Raw genomic sequence first — 20,516 nt, forward strand, 5'->3', positions numbered from 1 at the left:
ATATTGAGGAAGTTATGGTCAGTTTACTAAACTGGATCCGGTTTGAGCTTTATATACGGCCCAATGATCTAGGGGAGGGCCTAATATGATTTATCATTCCTAATGCAATTAGGAATGGTTTTAGTCTTCTAGATTCTTTTAGAAGGTTCTTTTCATTCCTAATTCAATTAGCATTGATAAATTGACTTTTGTTGACTTTTCAGAGTTTTAATTAAAATCAAACAGCATTTTCGAGGAAATTATATGATTTTATCCTCCAGTACGGCAAACTTATCTGATTTTCGAAAACGCGTTAAGAACAGGCTTGGCGCCTGACTCCAGGCATTGGCGCCTGGAACCAGGCCTGGCGCCTGGCGCTAGTGTTGGTGCCTGGCGCCAGTTAGCCAGGGTTTGCGCTAGCTCTGTTTTTTATGCGTCAGACTCTGTTTTTGTTATTTTATCTTTTTGGCTGATTTTCTCTATAAATAACGTATTAAAAACTCCGTTTTCATTCACCAATTCTCATGAATTCTCATCAACAATCAGTTTTCATTCATCATCAATTCTCTCTTATTTCATTCATCTCTTTTCTCTAAACCTTGCTTTCATACACAAAATTCCGCATTCTCAAGATCTAGAAATACCTGTAGACACCCATTTGTGTTTCCCCAAAACCAAACCAAGTGATGAGTACCTTTCAAGTCGAATCATAATCGAATGAAGCGAAAGTGTGGAAAGTCTAGTGTTGCGGATAGTTTTAATTTCTTTTCTTTTCTCTCTATTTTTGAAAACTTATTTTAAAGAAAACAGCCAATCCAGTTTGGTTGGTCCATGATATGGGTCCAATAGTAGTGTAGTTGGATGGGGCTTGACAAGAGCTTTCCAACGATATATTATAGGCCCAATTCCGATGAATATTGAGGAAGTTATGGCCAATTTACTAAACTGGATCCGGTTTGAGCTTTATATACGGCCCAATGATCTAGTGGAGGGCCTAATATGATTTATCATTCCTAATGCAATTAGGAATGGTTTTAGTCTTCTAGATTCTTCTAGAAGGTTCTTTTCATTCCTAATTCAATTAGCATTGATAAATTGACTTTTGTTGACTTTTCAGAGTTTTAATTAAAATCAAATAGCATTTTCGAGGAAATTATATGATTTTATCCTCCAGTACGGCAAACTTATCTGATTTTCGAAAACGCGTTAAAAACAGGCTTGGCGCCTGACTCCAGGCATTGGCGCCTGGAACCAGGCCTGGCGCCTGGCGCTAGTGTTGGTGCCTGGCGCCAGTTAGCCAGGGTTTGCGCCAGCTCTGTTTTTTATGCGTCAGACTCTGTTTTTGTTATTTTATCTTTTTGGCTGATTTTCTCTATAAATAACGTATTAAAAACTTCGTTTTCATTCACCAATTCTCACGAATTCTCATCAACAATCAGTTTTCATTCATCATCAATTCTCTCTTATTTCATTCATCTTTTTTCTCTAAACCTTGCTTTCATTAACAAAATTCCGCATTCACAAGATCTAAAAACACCAAACCCTCATAAATTCAACCTTTCACGCCTAGGGAGAAGGCAACTTCGAATATGGCTAGGTGTTTCTAGATCTTGCGAATGCGGAATTTTGTATGTAAAAAGCTAGTTTAGAAAAAGAGAAAGAGAGAGAATAATCAAGAAAATCTTGATGAGAGTTGGTGAATGAAAACGGATTTTTGAATACGTTATTTATAGAGAAATCAGCCAAAAAGATAAAATTAACAAAACAGAGTCTTGGCGCACGTGAAACAGAGCTGGCGCTAACCCTGGCTAACTAGCGCCAGGCGCCAACACTAGCGCCAGGCGCCAATGGCTGGCGTCAGGCGCCAGGCCTAGCTCCAGGCGCCAATGCCTGGAGTCAGGCGCCAGGCCTGTTTTTGACGCGTTTTCGAAAAATCAGATAAGTTTGCCGTACTGGAGGATAAAATCGTATCTTTTCCTAAAAAATGCTATTTGATTTTAATTAAAACTCTGAAAAGTCAACAAAAGTCAATTTATCAATGCTAATTGAATTAGGAATGAAAAGAACCTTCTAGAAGAATCTAGAAGACTAAAACCATTCCTAATTGCATTAGGAATGATAAATCATATTAGGCCCTCCCCTAGATTATTGGGCCGTATATAAAGCTCAAACCGGGCTCAGTTTAGTAAATTGGCCATAACTTCCTCAATATTCATCGGAATTGGGCTTATAATATATCGTTGGAAAGCTCTTGTCAAGCCCCATCCAACTACACTACTATTGGACCCATATCATTGACCAACGAAACTGGATTGGCTGTTTTCTTTAAAATATGTTTTCAAAAACAGAGAGAAGAGAAAAGAATTAAAACTATCCGCAACACTAAACTTTCCACACTTTCGCTTCATTCGATTATGATTCGACGCGAAAGGTACTCATCACTGGGTTTGGTTTTGGGGAGACACAAATGGGTGTCTACAAGGCCCAAACCCATATTTGGTGGAAATTCAGGAAGCCCATGATTGGATGAAGGAGCTACCAACACTGAGCCCAATTCAGGCCCAAAGCCTAACAAGCCATTTCTGGAAGAGGAAATAAAAGAGGTTGTTTTTGCTCCACACCCTTTAAAGTCACCTGGCCCAGATGGAGCACCCCCTCTATTTTTCCAAGAGAACTGGACCTCTATCAAAGATGAGGTTATAAAAGGAGTCCAATCTTTCTTCAACCATGGCCATATGCTAAAGGAGACAAACCGTACCTTCATTGCACTTATCCCAAAACTGAAGAATCCAACCAAAGTTACGGAGTTTCGGCTTATAAGCTTGTGCAATTCGTTCTATAAAATTATTTCCAAGTGTCTGGTTAATAGGCTGAAACCCATTTTGGGGTCTGTTATTGGGGAGTTCCAGAATGCCTTTGTACCTAATAGAAGTATGGTGGACAACTGTTTTATCGCTCATGAGCTTCTGAACTCAGTAAAAAAAAAGGAAGAACGGTGGTAGGTTTGAGGCTATTTTAAAGGTGGACCTTAGCAAAGCATATGATAGAATAAGATGGGACTTTGTAACCCTGATCCTTAGGAGTATGAATTTCCCAAATAAATGGATTGCATGGACTAAGCAATGCATCAAATCAGTGAGTTATGCAATTTTGGTTAATGGAGAAGCTACGAATTTTTTTTTCCCTAGAATTGGACTTCGACAAGGTGATCCCTTATCACCATATCTGTTCATCCTAGTAATGGAGAGCCTATCTAGACAGATGTTGGCGTTAGAAAGGGAGAAGAGCATCAAAGGGATAAAAGTAGCAAGATCAGCACCATCGATTTCACATCTATTTTTCGCATACGATGCGCTGTTCTTCTTCAAGGCGACTCCTACAGCGATAAAGACTATGAAGAAAACGTTGGATAAGTTCTGCAAGCTCTTAGGTGAAGCTGTGAATTTCCAGAAATCTGCAATCCTATTTAGCCCTAACACCCCAGTAAGATTTACCAGGTTATTAAGACAGCCCCTGGGAGTAAAAGGCACAAGGGAGCTGGGCACATATCTAGGATGCCCAATGGATATAGATGGGAGATCATCAGTGAAGCTTAAAAAAGTTCAAAAAAAATCACTTCCTGGAAGTTTGCTAACTTGTCAATGGCTGGGAAACTGATCCTGATCAATGGGGTCCTAGTAGCACCTATCCAACACATTTTCTCGGTGTACTGGTGTCCTAGTGGGTGTGAAAAGAGTATAATGTCAGTCATTCTGAGGTTCTTGTGGTCGAATAAGAACCAAGGGAAACCTATGTACTGGATTAGCAGAGAGATTTTGTGTGCTCACAACAGTGTAGGGGGCCTTGGAATGAAAAACATCAAACAAGTAAATAGAGCTCTCTTTATGAGACAAAGCTAGAGGCTATACACCCACCCCGAACTGCTAGCGAGAAAAATCTTTGCCAAGAAGTATGGTGACAACCCAATTAGCTTGGGATACAGGGGAAGGGTGCCACCCCATGGATCTTGGGCTGCACGAAGCCTAGTGAAAGCTACATTGGAAATGAAATCGGGACTTGGGAGAATCATTGGGGATGGAACCTCGACTGACATAAAACAAGATGTCTGGGTTCGGGAAAAGAGGCTGCAACCAAAGGAAAGGTTCTATGAGATGGGCATGAATAAAGTTTCGGATCTAATGACCAATGGTAGGTGCTGGAATGCACCACTTATTTGGAGCACTTTTGAGCAGGAGGACGCTAGAAATATCCTTTCCATTTGTATCCCTGAACATGGCGAGGATCGATTCTAGTGGATGCCTGAGGAGAGTGGAACATACAACTTCAAGTCTAGATATTGGTGGCAGGACCAAAGGCTACAAGCAGGAGAGACTAATGGCGGCTGGGGGGAATTATGGAAAATTAAAACATGGCCAAAGTGCATCATCCTAGCGTGGAAGATCATGCGGAATAGAATAGCGACAAAAGATAATCTGAGAAAAAGGGGCCTGGTACTCCAGCGGCAATGTGCTCTGTGTGACAACGAAGATGAAACGGCATGCCATCTATTTAGGGACTGCCCTATTACACAAAGAGTTTGGAGGGAAAGTGCATTGGGCTTGAACCCAGCAGCAAATCAGGGTATTTCTTTAACCAAGTGGATACAAGACCTGTTCCAATATGCTTGGAAACGAGATGGAAGGGAAGGAAGGATTCAACAATATTTTATAACAGTCTTGTGGGCAATTTGGACTCACAGAAATGATGTTATTTTTAAAAATGTGAGTGTCAGTCCGTTGGCTATAATGGATCTGGTGCAGGTACACATTACGAGATGGCAAGGTGCAGAAAAAACAAGGGATAGGGAGTGGAAATTGCAAAGGAAGAGAAGCAGCAATAGCCCGAAGTTGCCGAATGTGTTCCTCTCTGGGAAGGCTAGAACGCAACATACTCGAGCAATCCTAGTGGATGCCGCTTGGAAGGAACAAAAGGGCAAGGATAAACCAGGATGGGTAGCAGCTGTGGCTTGGACTGATGACAATCCAGGAGGACAACATGAGGGGGTCGCCAGGAAAATCTTTGCAACAAGTCCTAGACAAGCCGAAGCTTATGCAGTATGGTGGGGGATAAAAGAGCAAAAGGGCTAAGTGTAGGAATGTGATCATTAAAACTGACTGTGAGAGTGTGGTAAAGGCCCTGCATAGCCCATTGCAAGCTCCTGTGGACATCTAGAGCATCACGCATGACATTTTACGCTTGTGCAGAAACTTCGACCTGGTGGTGTGCGTCAAAGTGCAAAGGGACATGGTCCGACCAACTCATATGTTAGCTACTGTTGAACGAAGAGCTTAGGGCCATTCCCATCTTTTCTTGTGCTTTCTATAACCTTTGTCAAAAAAAAAAAAAAACAAACACGGGACAGGGACATCCTCATAAATGCTTTGGTGTCAACAATTTGACAAAATTTTTAATTGAAAAATCAAATTTCATAATTCAAAATACAAATTACAAACAATAATTTGAATTGCAAATATTAAGAAAAATTACAATTTTTTTTAACAAAAGTAAACTCTATAGCTTTATATTTTGAAAGCAATATATACATATCGTTATAAGAATTGTTCAGGGAGGTTTTGTTATCAGCTGAATGAATTATATTACTAATTCACGTTGGTTGTTTACTTTATGTAATAAAAAAAATTAAAATTAAAATATAAAACTAGACATGATGGATAATGGCCTGGATACTGTTTAGGCAAATCTCAATAAGGGCATCTAAGAATTTGCTAGGTTTGAGGGGTAATAACAATCATTCTACCAACAGCATATAAAATAACTAATAACGATAATGAATCAATAAGTAATCAATAAGTAAGCAGTAGATATTCAATTACATAAATGAGATGAGTTTAGAGATACAATACTGAGTAAGGATAGGCCTCCTTGTTCAGTAGGGACGCAATTCCGTAGATAAAAGTAGAGAAAATTGTTTATATATATTTAAGTATATGCGAACGTACATGAGTGTTAAAATGTCTAATTCTTCTTATTTATACCTAGGGATCTCTAGGGTTTACAAACATATTCAGAATCTCTTTGAAATGTATAAGATCTTCTTGATTTATCTTGTTTCCTGCTTTGTAGGTGTATCTTTGGCAAGTATCTCCTTGATTGATATGCTTGATGCTGCTTTCCTTGTTTATTTCAATCAAGCCGTTTTGCGTATTTCTTGCTGATTTATTGGTCTTGGACTGGTGCCCTAAGTACAATGGGTCGTGTGATAATACGGGCCCAACAATTGCCCCTAATTTTTATTTTCAAGTATTTGAAAGTGAAAATTACCTAAAAAGCCGTTGGAAGGATTTTGAATTTTTCAGAAATTATTTCAACGGTTAGCAAAATAGGAAACACGATGGCAGTTTTAAAGCAACTTCCTCGATAACCGTTCATAGCGGTTTATTTCTTTTTTTGGTATTTATTGGGTGTGCAGGCTCTTGTCTAATCACTTCATTGCTTTGCCCCAATTTCAGTTTTCACCAGGTATTTTCTCTCTCTTCTCTGTTTCCTCTGTTTCTTTACTTCGTTGTTTTCTTTTTGTTTTGTGATGGGTGATCATGTAAAAGTGGTGTTTGCTGGGGTGGATGAGGGTGTGAAAAAGCCGTCTTTGGTGGCGCAAAACGTATTCCCTGCTAAGGATATTTATCCTTCCACCATAACGAAAGAAGAAGTTCAGAGCATCGTTGCTGTTGCGCGATTCCCTGATGGGGTTGTGGTGAAAATCCCTTCTTCTAGGGAGAGGGCTGACTGGACTGCCCCTGATTGGGTGTGCTTCTTTGAGTATCCCTTTGCAATTGGGCATACTTTCCCTTTTTCTCTTCTTGGTCGTCAATTTCTCTCTAGGGTTAGGGTTTCACCTTGTCAGTTATTGCCCCAAACTTGGAGGGTTTTGAGAATTTTGGATTTGCTAAGTGCGAAATTGGGTTTAGAACTTGATGTGAGGGATTTGTGTTATCCTTATACTATTAGGACCAGTGGTAAGGGTCGGGTTGGTCTTCGTTTGAAAGATGGTGTTGGTCCTTTGGTGACTGACTTGGAGAAGGCGTTTGATAAGAAGTGGTATCACAAGTTCTTCTTTGTAAGGATTGATTCGTTGGGTGGTGACTGTGACTTTTTGATTGACACTATTGAGGCTGAAGGTATTTTGTTTTCTTATTTTCTTGTGTTTTGTTCTCCTTCTTTATTGATTTGGGCTTATTTGTTTGATGGTTGCAGTGAGTAAATTGAAGCAGTGTACTCAGTCTCCGTCCTTGATAGACAAGTTGTACGAGTTGAGTGCAGACGAGAGATCTTTCATCAAATTGACGCACTCAGAAGCGGTTATCCAGATCAAGTCCTTGGACGATTCTGATTCTGAGCAGAAAGTTGCCCCAACTATGTCTCAAGGTGTGTTCTTCTCCTTTCTGATGTGTTTGTGATTTTTGTTGTGTCGTTCCTTGTAGATGTATCTTGTTGCAAGTCTGTTTCGCCCTTGTTAATGATTTACTTGGTTCTCAATTTGTTTGTCCTTTCTGAGGTGGTTATATACCTTGCTGAATATGTTTATTATGTTCCTTGTTGAGTATGTTTGTTATGTTCCTTGTTGTATCCCCTTTTGAATTCTGCCATTTTCCTTGTAGATACTTCAAGGTCACTAAGGTCTCATGACCTTCTTAGCTCGTCCTCTCTCTTAGGTCGTCTTAAACATCGCTCCTCTCCTCAAACTACTAAGGTTGTTCCTCTCAAAACGGTTGCTCCAAAGAGCGATCCTCCTCCACCTCCACCTCTCACTGGCCTTAAGAGGAAGTTGGAGGTACCTATTGATGTTGATGCTGCTGATTTCTCTTTTGATTCCTTGGCTCCACATGTGGATACCCTACTATTTCCGTCCTTCAAGGATCGTCAGTCCTCGCAGACTGTTGCTGACCTTTCTCAAGAGGCTGTTGTGCAGTCTTTCCAGGTAAGGTATACTCCGGAAAAAAAAAAACAAAAATTTAATAAACATGGTTATATTGGATTGCGCATCTCTTACTTGATTCCGTATTTTGCAGAGCCTTCAGTCTTGTTTGGGCGTACTGGGCAAAGTGTCGGAGTTTACTCGAGTGTTTGAGGCTATGAAGAAGGAGCGTGATGCCCTTTTTGACAAGTACAAGGCTGCTACTGATGCTCTGAAGACTGAACGTGCTAGGCATAGGGAATGCATTACTGAACGTGATGGGTTGAAGAGAACCTTGAAGGAGGCTGGAAACGAGGCTGTTCATGCTGCAGCGTATTACTTTAGGAAAGCTCGTCTTGAAATGATGGACGAGTTTCAGCAAGGAAAGCATGAGGCCTGGGATTATGATGCTGATAAGGCTGCTTTTGAGGTTGCATTTCCTGCAGGGATTGCTGTTCCTGGCACATTGTTGCTGAGTTATGCTGATAAGGAAGTGAATTCTCCTCACAACGCCGAGGTTAGGGATGTCCCGGAGAGTACGAAGCCTGTTGCTGAGGAAGTGGTCCCTGCTGATAACATGGATGAGAATTAGTTTCAATGGTGTTGTGTCACCTTAAAATTGTTAGCTTTGAAGGATGTTTATTTTTACTGCCTTGGTGCAGTTGGATAATTTTATTTTGTCTTTGTGCTACACTTTTGTAGCTGGATAATTTGTCTGTTTTGTTGCTTTGCAACTAAGTAATTCTGCCTTTTTTGCTATGCTGATTTGTATTTACGTTACTTACTGTATCATTATTGTCTTACGATCGTATTGCAGTTGTATTGCAGTTGTATTACAGTTGTATTACAGTTGTAATATGAATGTAGTGTTGCTTACATATGTTTGCTTGTTCTGTGAGGACAGTTGGTTTGTTCCTTGCAAGGATGATTAACCCTTGCTCTGTGATGACCTGTTGTGCTCTTGCCTAGCAGTGTAGGTGTTGCTCCTTGCAAAACAGAATAATGTGAGGGGTGGCCGTGGGTTTCCCCAACGGCCCTCCGATGCCAAAGTCAGTACTCGTAATGATCATAAATTGAATTGACAAAGTGTGAGTAAAGAGGAGTACCTTTCGTGCTAATTTTGGTTGTTGGAGATTTTTGTGCTTTTCTTTTTTTTTTTTTTTTTTTTTTTTTTTGCTTGTTTTTCTATTTTTTTTTAAAAGAGATAAAATCGAAATGATAACTACGTACCCTCGCTCCTCAGAAATGATATAGCTTTAAGTGTGCTGCATTCCAGCTTCGTTGTACCTCTTTTCCTTCTGCATTTCTGAGTCTGTAAGCTCCATTGCCTACCACCTTAATGATCTCGTAAGGTCCTTCCCAGTTGGCTGCTAATTTCCCTGCGTTCACTTCCCTGGTATTTTCGTATACCCTTTTGAGAACCCAATCTCCCAACTTGAAGACTTTTGTTCTGACATTCTTGTTGAAGGATCTTGCTACTTCTTGCTGATATGCTGCCATTCTCATTCTTGCGTCTTCTCTAAGTTCTTCCACTGTGTCTAGGTTGTGAATCAATTCTGCTTGATTCCTTTCTTCTGTCATTAACCCGTATCTTGTTGTGGGGACCTCTACCTCTGTTGGGATCACCGCTTCACATCCGTACACCAACGAGAATGGGGTGTGGCCTGTAGCGCTTTTTGGAGTTGTCCCGTCTGCCCATAGTATGTTGGGTAGTTCGTCTGCCCATTTCCCTTTTACACCTTCCAGCCTTTTCTTCATGTTACCTATGAGGACTTTATTGCTTGATTCTGCCTATCCATTTGCCTGTTGGTACCTAGGTGTGGACGTGATGAGGGAGATGTTCCATTCCTTACAGAACTTTGTAGTCTTATTGCTGATGAACTGGGATCCATTTTCTGTAATGATCTCTGCTGGTACCCCGAATCTACTTAGGATGTTTCTTTTTATAAATGATATGATGTGCTTATCCTTGATTTCCTTGTATGCTTCTGCTTCGATCCATTTTGAAAAATAGTATGTCATTGCTAAGAAGTATACTCTTTGTCCTGATGATGGAGGAAGCTTTACTATATCCATTCCCCACTTCATGAATGACCAAGGTGTCAGTTTTGGGTGTAACTCTTCTGATGGCCTGTGCGTCAAGGGTGCGTGCTTTTGGCATGCTAGGCACTTCTTGGCGAATTCTGCTGCAACCTTTCTCATGCTGGGCCAGTAGTATCCCATTCTAAGTGCTCTGTTGGCTAAATTCCTTCCTCCATAATGATTTCCACACTCTCCACTCTATAAAGACTGTAAAACTTACTGTGCTTCCTTTACTTCTAGGCATCGTAAGAAGGGGCCTGCTGCAGATTTCTTAAAGAGTACATTGCTGATTAGGCAATACTTGGAGGCTTTTTGAGCAAGTGCTTGAGCTGCTACTTTCCCTTTTGGTTTCGTCGTGTCCAAGAGGTATTCTTTCAGTGGTGTTGTCCAGCTGCTGCCTTCTTTCTCTGTAGGGTTTTCTTGGACTTTGTAGACGCTCACATTCGATTCTTTCTCTATGGCTAGAGAAAGTACGTGCACTAGGGGGATAGCTCCAAATTCTTCTAGGTTGATGTTTGATCCCAAGTTTTCCAGTGCGTCTGCTTCAGTGTTCAAGTTTCTGGGTACTTGATCTATCTTGAATTCCTTGAACTCTTTAATGAGCCTCTTTGTGACTTCAAGGTAGGCTACCATCCTGGCATCCTTTGCTGCATATTCTCCGTTGACTTGATTTACCATGAGTAAGGAGTCTGAAATTACCTCTAGATGTTGTATCTTCATGTCCTTTGCAACGGTTAATCCTGTGATCAGCGCTTCGTATTCAGCTTCATTATTGGTGGCTTTGAAGTTGCACCTTATTGCTTATGCTATCTTGTCTCCTTGGGGTGATGTCAGTACTATTCCTAGGCCTACTCCGCGTATGTTTGCTGCGCCATCTGTGTGGAGTATCCACTTTTGTGTAGCTTTTGGTTCCTGTAGTGCCAATACTTCTTTTTGTTCTTCTTCCTCAAGAGTTGGGCTGAAGTCTGCTACGAAGTCTGCCAAGGCTCGTGATTTGATTGTTGTCCTGGGCTCATACTGTATATCGTACCTGCTTAGATGTAAGGCCCATTTTTCCATCCTTCCTGACATTTCTGGCTTTCTCATGATAGCTTTAATGGGGTAGTTGGTGCGTACTCGTATGGAGTGGCTTTCAAAGTATGGGCGTAACTTCACTGAAGCAGTAACTAAGGCTAAAATGATCTTCTCTAGTGACGCATACCTTGTTTCCGCACTGAGTAGGGTTTTGCTTACGTAGTAGATTGGGAATTGCTCCTTGTCTTCTTCTCTTGTGAGGACTGCACTGATCGTCCCTTCAAACACTGCAAGGTATAGCTGGAGTGGCTCTCCTTCCTTAGGCTTAGAGAGAGCCAATGGGTTGGCCAAGTATTCTTTCAGCTTCTGAAATGCTTCGTCGTGCTCCTGCTCCCATTTGAATTCCTTATTCTTCTTCAATACTTCGTAAAAGGCTCTGTTCTTGTCTGAAGATTTTGAAATGAACCTATTCAATGCTGCGATTTTCCCTGTTAAGCTCTGTACTTCCTTCTTCGACTTTGGTCGCTCTAGGTCTAGGATGGCTTTGACTTGGTCTGGGCTGGCTTCTATTCCTCTTTGCGTAACCATGTATCCCAGGAACTTTCCTGACTGTACTCCAAATGTGCATTTTGTGGGGTTCAACTTCATGTCGTACTGCTTCAGGATGGCAAATGCTTCTCTAAGGTCTCTGACGTGATCTTTCGCCTTTTTGGACTTTACTACCATGTTGTCTATGTAGACCTCTATTGTATTTCCTATTTGCTCTTCAAACATCTTGTTCACCAACCTTTGATATGTTGTTCCTGCATTCTTTAATCCAAAAGGCATTACTTTGTAGCAATATATTCCTTGACTAGTAATGAAAGCGGTTTTCTCTTGGTCATCCTTGTGCATGAGGATTTGATTGTAACCACTGTACGCGTCCATCAAGGATAGTAACTCATGCCCTGCTGAGGCGTCTACCATGACATCAATATGAGGTAGAGGGAACGGGTCTTTTGGGCATGCCTTGTTGATATATGTGAAGTCTATACAAATGCGCCATTTTTCGTTCTTCTTTCTGACTACTACTACATTAGCAAGCCATTCTGGGTACTTTACTTCTTTGATCTTTCCAGTCTTCAATCGGTTCTGGATTTCCTCATTAATAATCTTGTTCCTTTCTGGCGCAAATTTCCTTCTCTTCTGCTTTACTGGTGTATGTAGTGGATCTACATTCAGCTTGTGAGTAATTACGTCTGGAGAGATGCCTTTCATGTCTTCATGGGTCCAAGCGAATACATCTTTTTCCTCTTCTAAAAAGTCATATATTTGTTGTCTGAGTTCTGACTTCAATTCTGATCCTATTCTGACCTTTTGGTCTGGATGTTTGGGGTTCAACTGGACTTATGTAGTTTCTTGTTCCTCTGCTATGCTTAACTTTTCTTGGCCCAGCTGACCCTCTGATTGCTATGCTGAACTCTTTTCTGCAGATGTTGCTTTTAGTGCGATCTTGTAACATTCCTTGGCTTCCCTAGGATCTCCTCTGATTTCTTGAATACCCCACCTAGTAGGAAACTTAATGACTTGATGGTTTGTAGAGGGGATGGCCTTCATCTCATGTATCCAGGGTCTGCCTAAGATCATATTGTACGAAGATAGAGTGTCAATCACTAGGAACTTGACCTGTAGGTTGATTCCTTTTGCGTACGTGGCCAATGTAATCTCTCCACTTGTCTTCTTGGTTTCCCCACTGAATCCCACTAACATTGTTGACTTGTTGACGATGTTCTTTTCGTCTATGTTCATATATTTCAGAGTGTCAAGCATGATGATGTTTGCAGAGCTTCCATTGTCCACTAGGATTCGCTTGATCATGCAGTTTCCAACTGGGAGTGAAATCACTAGGCCGTCATGATGGCCTTCTACTACATCGCTTTCTTCAAACATGATGGAAATGTCTATCTTGGATTTCTCCCTCTTGTCAGGTTGATCCTTTTTACTCTCCTTTGCATGCCGCTTTGCTGCAGAATACGTTAAGCCGCCTGATATGAAACATATGGTTTTGACAATTGGAGGCGGAGGTGGAGGACCTCCTTGCTTAGATTCTCTTTCCCTCCCTAAAGCTTTAGATTTATCAGACAGGAGCTCTATGAGGTAGCCCTTTTTTAGCAGGTATGCAACTTCCTTTCTGAGCGCGACACATTCATCAGTAGTGTGACCGATATCTGAATGGAAATCACACCATCTAGACAGATCTTTCTTCTCTCCAGGCCTGTCACTCTTCCTGGGCCACTGCACAGTATCTCCCATCTTATTTAGGGTCCTAATTACTCCTGCAGGGTTAACGTTGAAGCAATACTCATGTAACTTAGGTGGGAGTTCAGGATCTTCCCTCCAATCAAAAAATTCTTCTTCGACAGCATTGACTGTTCCCTCATCAAAGCGGGAACGCTGATACGGCTTGAATCGATGATCCCTTCTAGGAAAATTGTTGTTCCTTCTTGACTGGCGATCTGGCTCAGGAGTCTTTCTTGCATATGCATCTTCCTCAAATCTGACTTGAGCTATAGCTTTGGCTTTCACATCTTTAAAGGTTGTACAGGGATATTTAGTCAACTCCTTGTAGAGCTCACTATGGTCTAGCAATCCTCTTCTGAATGCTTCGATTGTTGTGGGAGCATCACACTTATGTATTCCAATCTTCTCCCTGTTGAACCTGTTACGATAATCTCTCAAGGATTCACCATGTCTCTGCATAACGCGGTACAGATCTGAAGACTGCTTTTCGATTTTTCTGCTGTTAGCAAACTGGACCTTGAATAGGTTCACCATTCCTGCAAAAGATCGAATTGTCCCATTATCTAAATTAATGAACCAAGTTAGAGCTGGACCTGATAGCGTGGCTCCAAAGCCTTTGCACATGATAGCCTCTCTAATGTCTCTAGGGATTGAGCTTGTCATCATCTTCTGCTTGTAAAGGGATACATGCTCATCAGGGTCCGTTGTTCCATCATACATGGTCATATTGGGCGTGCTGAACCTCTTTGGCACCTCTACCATGGCGATCTCTTCTGAGAATGGGGATTCTATATAGCCATCTGCTGCCTCTTCTTCCATGGGTTTCGGCATTCCAGGAATTTTGGCGATTTTGGCCTCGATTGTCTTGAGGTATTCCTTGACCATCTTTTCTAGTTTTCCTTCTTCGGCTCCTTCCTGACTGTCCTTCTTGGGGGTTCCTGCATCCAAAAAGTCTAGATCCAGGGTTGCTTCCCTGTTGTTAGATCCTTTTTCCCCGTTAGGGGTGTGAAAGGTTCCGGACATATCGAGCTGCATGGTTATACTTTCAGTGCTCTTTCTGGTGCTAACGGTTTTAGATGCAACTGATTGTATTTGGCTGCGAAGGGCTTCATTTTGTTTGGTAAGGCTGGTGAGTTTGGCTTGAGTTTGGACCTTTTGAGCCAACATCGTTTCAATTTGGCTTTTCTGCTGGTCTAAAATTTGGCGGAATGCGTTCATTCCTTCATTGATTTCGGCAATAGTAAAGGGTACTGGTTGCCCAGTCATGGTGCATGTCTTGGCTTTTTGGGAAATTGGTAGGTTAATTGATTATCAGCCCCACGGTGGGCATCAAATTGTTTAGGCAAATCTCAATAAGGGCATCTAAGAATTTGCTAGGTTTGAGGGGTAATAACAATCATTCTACCAACAGCATATAAAATAACTAATAACGATAATGAATCAATAAGTAATCAATAAGTAGATATTCAATTACATAAAGGAGATGAGTTTAGAGATACAATGCTGAGTAAGGATAGGCCTCCTTGTTCAGTAGGGACGCAATTCCGTAGATAAAAGTAGAGCAAATTGTTTATATTTAAGTATATGCGAACGTACATGAGTGTTAAAATGTCTCATTCTTCTTATTTATACCTAGGGATCTCTAGGGTTTACAAATATATTCAGAATCTCTTTGAAATGTATAAGATCTTCTTGATTTATCTTGTTTCCTTCTCTGTAGGTGTATCTTTGGCAAGTATCTCCTTGATTGATATGCTTGATGCTGCTTTCCTTGTTTATTTCAATCAAGCCGTTTTGCGTATTTCTTGCTGATTTATTGGTCTTAGATTGGTGCCCTAAGTACAATGGGTCGTGTGATAATACGGGCCCAACATATACGCTTGTGGTTTGATATTGCCTTAATAAACATGATGGACAAAAAAATAAGCACTCTCAATTTCTATTCAAACCTGCAAACGATCATCTAATTCTAAAAATAATTTGATTAAAATTGATCCATAACCTTTTGCTAAAATGATACTATTTTTTTAAAGGTGAAGTAAACATCGCTTGACAGGTATTATATATACGACCGTTAAAATAGGAAGCCAGAAAGCACTCATATTAATAAACCTCCTTTTATTAACAAAAGTAACATCTATAAATAGTAAAAGACATCCAAGTTTTAACGGTGAAATATCATGATGAGTAAGGCTAAAAAAAACCCCAAATCTAACCAAATTTTAAGGTAAAATACAACATAGATTTAAACAACTTAACTGTGAAAGCAAAATATATATTGAAACATGCTTAATTAAAGTTTATGTAAGATAACAGGGACACCATGTTGGGGTTGAAGGGCTATAAACGAAGATGGAGCATGAGTGTAAGATGGTGCGATCTCAAAACTGAAGCGCTGCAAAATCATAGACAAAGCCATTTTAGCCTCAGTTAACGCAAAATTTTGACCAATGCAAATCCGAGGTCCCCAACCAAATGGGAAGTATGAATTGCTCCCTTTAGTTGCCTTCGTAATCCCTTCTACAAATCTCTCTGGTTTGAATTCTTTGGCATCATTACCCCAAACTTTGGAGTCCAAATGAGCATGGAGTATTGAAAAAGAAACTGCCACCCCTGGAGGTATAGCCAAATCTCCTAGTTTTGTTTCACTGTCATATACCCTTCGTGACGTTGCCACGACTGGCGGATACAACCTAAGCACCTCATACAATATCATTGTCACCTAATAAGAGCATTTCAAAATAGATTAAGTAAATAGTCTCTATATTACAATTATTGCAAGAAGTTGTTCAATCAATTAGTTGGGAAGAGTAGAAGACTTATTGTTATTAGTATGAAAGAATAAATAAAGAAAAATAATAAACATAACCCTAAAAAGCTAAAAAAGAAAATATATTGAGGATAAATTAACAATAATTACATCGATACACGCATAACTCTGTCATGAATTCACAACTTAATTACATTTTAAGAAATATATTTAATGTTTATATATATATATATATATATATATATATATATATATATATATATATATATATATATATATATATATATATATATATATAGGGAAAGACTCTCGTGAGAAATTTTCTTATGTGAGAATTTTTCTTATGTGAGAACACTCTTTATGTTCTAAATTTTTACTCGCATGTTCTAAATTTTAAATCTGATGTTCTAAACTTTTCCTTAGGTATTCTAAATTAAATCAAATGTTCTAATTTAGTACTCACATGTTCTAAACCATAAATTAGTTAAGTTCGATGTCATAAATTTTAAATAACTTGTTCCAAAATTTTAACTTGTATGTTCTAAATTTTAAAACGTGTGTTTTAAGATTTTTAATTATATGTTCCAGATTTTAAATTGTATGTTCTATTTTTTTACTCGTATGTTCTAAATTATTTACTCACACTTTCTATATTCTATATCAGTTTGTTCTAAATTTTTATTCACATGTTCATAATCTTAAATCATATGTCTAAATTTTACTCATATGTTTAAAATTTCATAAAGCAAATTTTATAAATTTTTAATCACTTGTTCTAATTCTTAAATCAGATGTTCTAAACATATTACTCACACAAATGTTCTAAATTATTACTCATATGTTCAAAATTTTAATTTGAATCACAAGTTCTAAATTTTAACTCGCATGTTCTAAATTTTAATTCACATGTTCTAAATTTTTACTCACATGTTCTAAATTTTAAATCAGTTCTTATATAAGTATGAATTCTCACATATGGACCTATTCTCACCGGATCCCTCCCCTATATATATATATATATATATATATATATATATATATATATATATATATATATATATATATATATATATATATATATATATATTCCTAAGGGCTATATATATTATTACCCAAAAAGTAAATACTATGTAATATTTAAGACATATTTAAGGTATGGACAACTTTAAATGTAATTAATTCATATTTATTGGTTTGATACTTAAATCATATTTCCTCCACGAATTAAATAAAGTTGCCACAATTTGACTAATCATAAATCTTACCGTCTTCAAACGGTTGTTTAAGCCATCAAAGTCAGGGATGTTCATGCCAAAGGTTGCAAGAACTTCTTCACGAGCTCGTGTTTGCCATTCTTGGTGCTTACCCAACAAAGCCATTGTCCATGTTAGCAACACTGAGGTGGTTTCTTGGCCAGCTATATAGAACAATTTGCACTCGTCGACCACCTCTAAGAAACTCATTGTCAGATCAACACGCTTCTTATTCTCACAAGTTGATTGAGCGTTAGCCTCTTTAGAGTTTGAATCCAAGAGTATCCCCAACAAATCATCCTTGGCTGGCTCTCCGACCTCCATTGTCTTCTTTCTATTATTGATTATTTTCTTCAATAGGGTTTTTATTTTAACATCCGTTTCGTCCATCCTTTTCTTGCCCTTTGATGGAAAATACCTAATAAGTACATATAAATAGATATTATTATCAACCCAATATGTATAGTATATAATATCTAAGTATAATAATTATTAGTATAATTAGATATTATTTCTAAGTTTCTTACTTTCAAATTGTTTTGAGCTTGCCCCAGCTATATAATTGAAAGTTTTAAGGTGCAGGCGGCTATACCTTGCTTGGTACAGCCAAAAAATGCAAAAAGAACATGTAACTATTTTGTAAAGAACATACAGTTATTTTGTAAAGAACATATAGTTGTTTTGTAACGAACATCCAATTATATATATTTTTTTCATATCTAAAGAACATCTGCAGTATTAATAAAAAACATGATAATATTATGTAATACATTTTATCTATATATAACCACCATAATTTGAAGACAAAATTTAATAAACATTTCACATTAAGCAATGATCATTATGTTGCAAATAAAGTACATTACACTGACTGATCAATGAACATAAACATATGTTTTTTTTATTTATTTTTTTGGTGCAAGTATGTTCTTTTCACTCTAGGTATATGTTCATTACATTTTAATAGTATGTTATTTTTACTTTAGCTATATGTTCATTACATTTTAACAGTATGTTCTTTTCACTATAACTATATGTTCATTACTTTTATATATCATGTTCTTCCCTACAAAACGACTGTACGTTGCACCGTACAGGCGCCTGTAGGAACCAACTATTGCTATATAATATCAAATTGTTTATCTCATGGCATTTAGATAAATAAACCAACAAGTTTATCTAATAACCCTGATTTATTTATCAAAATGCATGTGACAAATAGTTTTTGTTTATCCGAGAAAAACTTGTATTTTCCCGTTGTTTCCATTAAGTAGGTTAATTCATTATTTGAATCAAAGTGTTATAGAAAAAGATCGTTATTTTTTAATTTTAAAGTTTTATTACTAGTTTAAATGCTAACAAAAAGCAAACGTTATAATTAAATTGCTTAGAAATCAAGAATGTTTGTAACTTACTTCCATCCCGGAATATAAGAATATTTGATAAGACGAATAATAAGTTCTTTCTCCTCCGTGAGAAGTTCAAATATCTTTCTTCCTTCTTCAAATCTACTACCAAACGCTGCTCGAGAAATAGCGTCTGCACTTAATTTCATAAAATGTGGCCACACATCTATTTCTGAAGAACCTGCTTTTGAAATTATCTTCTCCCACTTACTTAGTGTTTCAGTTACACTAATTTCAAATGATTGGATCATAAGCTGCAAAATTGACCCAATTTGAATAACTCGATTGCGTTTTTGTAACTACGGAAGATTATGTTTAGAGCATATGGTAGTACGTACCTTGAGCTTGTCGAGATGAAAGGCAGGATTAATTATCTTTCTATGTTTCGCCCATTTGTGGCCTTCATAGTTTACTAGACCAGTTGAAAACTTTTGAGTAAGTGGGTTCAATTTTGGTTTACGGAATTCGTTCATCCTATTGAACCCTTCTTTTATTTGCTCAGACTTTGTAATAAGTATCGTTGGCACTGGACCCATCCATGTGTAACAATTTGATCCTGCTGTTATTTGCATGTACATATAAGTAAAAAATACTTACTAATTCTTAAATAGACTTGGTTTACACTAATTTATCGAGTACTACCAACATTACTTAATACGTGTACCTATAATTTATTTTCCTACTAAAAGTTAAACAAATTAAAATTACCCGAATTGCTTAGAAGCCGATGGAGTAAGGGTTGAAGACGATGGAAGTAATCATGAACAAAAGGCATGGGTTTTTCCATTGCTTCACCACGCAATTGTGACATCTCCTTCATGTCTCCAATTAAAAATCGGTACGAGTTTCCAAAAAGACCTTGCTTTCGAAACGATTTCTCTAAGCTTTTGGGTGTAAGCCAGACAATATTTAGTATTTTCCATAACCAATTCAAAATAAAAAAGAACATCAAAACACCAAGTGCATTCGCGACTACACTTGGACTACTCTCAGGAATAATAATCATCATCTTAGTTATTCGATTATTAATTTCGATGTCTCGACTATAGAAATGGTACGTACCTTATATAATCTTCATGATGAAGCTAACCCCTCGAGTTGCACGAGAGAAGTAATAATACAGTTTGATTGATTTGTTTAATGTTATGCACTGAGCTGCAGTTACTTCTACCAGAAAGTCCATTGAGTCGATCGAGTCGATCGATCACATTATTACTCCAATTGTGGTAAGTTTGAACTATATCGTACCGTTTATTTTATTTATTTATTTTTTTTTATTTTTTTTATCTGATATGATGCTGATTTCTTGTCGCAACACTGTTATTGTATTTAAGTTTATTATTATTATTATTATTATTATTATTATTATTATTATTATTATATCTCAAAAATAAAAAGTCATACAACCTACAATAAATTAGTGGGAAGCCGAGATACAATCTGGGCCCCTACTCCTCTAGCTATAGCAAAGCCTACCCTAGTAAAAAAATATGAGCTGCAGCACGTGCTCCAATGTCTTGCGTCGTCGAGAACCTCTGAATTCGCTTAAGCAACGCAACAGCCTCCTTCTCTAATTCACCAAACGAAGAAAAAGAGAAGAGAATGAACCCATATCCAATCGCCTGACAATGAGCCTCATACTTATCCCGCTTCTGCTGAGCTGCATCAGCCACAACCCGTCCAGGAATAAACTCAGATAGTCTTGACTGTGTCAAAGGAGAAGATCCTGTCAAATCAACACATACATCACGACCACGATCCCAAGAATAAAGTAACACATC

General features: G+C 38.3%; 5 protein-coding genes across 5 annotated transcripts; 1 reads left to right on the top strand and 4 right to left on the bottom strand.

Moving 5' to 3' along the window:
• The first annotated feature begins 4,274 nt into the window (after positions 1-4,274).
• Positions 4,275-5,105, top strand: LOC145568633 (uncharacterized). The gene has a single exon (XM_081628064.1). It carries the CDS (start codon positions 4,275-4,277, stop codon positions 5,103-5,105), a length of 831 nt encoding a protein of 276 aa, XP_081484190.1.
• Positions 5,106-9,169: 4,064 nt separating this feature from the next.
• Positions 9,170-9,688, bottom strand: LOC145568639 (uncharacterized). Its single transcript, XM_081628074.1, has one exon. It carries the CDS (start codon positions 9,686-9,688, stop codon positions 9,170-9,172), a length of 519 nt encoding a protein of 172 aa, XP_081484200.1.
• Positions 9,689-10,228: 540 nt separating this feature from the next.
• Positions 10,229-10,690, bottom strand: LOC145568661 (uncharacterized). The gene has a single exon (XM_081628091.1). The coding sequence runs from the start codon at positions 10,688-10,690 to the stop codon at positions 10,229-10,231; it is 462 nt and encodes a 153-aa protein (XP_081484217.1).
• A 1,785-nt stretch (positions 10,691-12,475) lies between these two features.
• Positions 12,476-14,572, bottom strand: LOC145568679 (uncharacterized). The gene is made up of 2 exons (XM_081628105.1): positions 13,963-14,572; positions 12,476-13,842 (listed from the first exon to the last, which is right to left on the bottom strand). The coding sequence occupies exons 1-2, from the start codon at positions 14,570-14,572 to the stop codon at positions 12,476-12,478; spliced, it is 1,977 nt and encodes a 658-aa protein (XP_081484231.1).
• An 837-nt stretch (positions 14,573-15,409) lies between these two features.
• LOC145583219 (echinocystic acid 23-monooxygenase-like) lies at positions 15,410-19,918 on the bottom strand. The gene is made up of 5 exons (XM_081640407.1): positions 19,444-19,918; positions 19,074-19,294; positions 18,745-18,989; positions 17,342-17,747; positions 15,410-16,028 (listed from the first exon to the last, which is right to left on the bottom strand). The coding sequence occupies exons 1-5, from the start codon at positions 19,742-19,744 to the stop codon at positions 15,600-15,602; spliced, it is 1,602 nt and encodes a 533-aa protein (XP_081496533.1). The 5' UTR covers positions 19,745-19,918; the 3' UTR covers positions 15,410-15,599.
• Positions 19,919-20,516: the final 598 nt, after the last annotated feature.

Source organism: Chenopodium album, chromosome 2 (genome assembly GCF_948465745.1).
Source record: "Chenopodium album chromosome 2, dcCheAlbu1.1, whole genome shotgun sequence".
Classification (NCBI taxonomy): Eukaryota; Viridiplantae; Streptophyta; class Magnoliopsida; order Caryophyllales; family Amaranthaceae; genus Chenopodium; species Chenopodium album.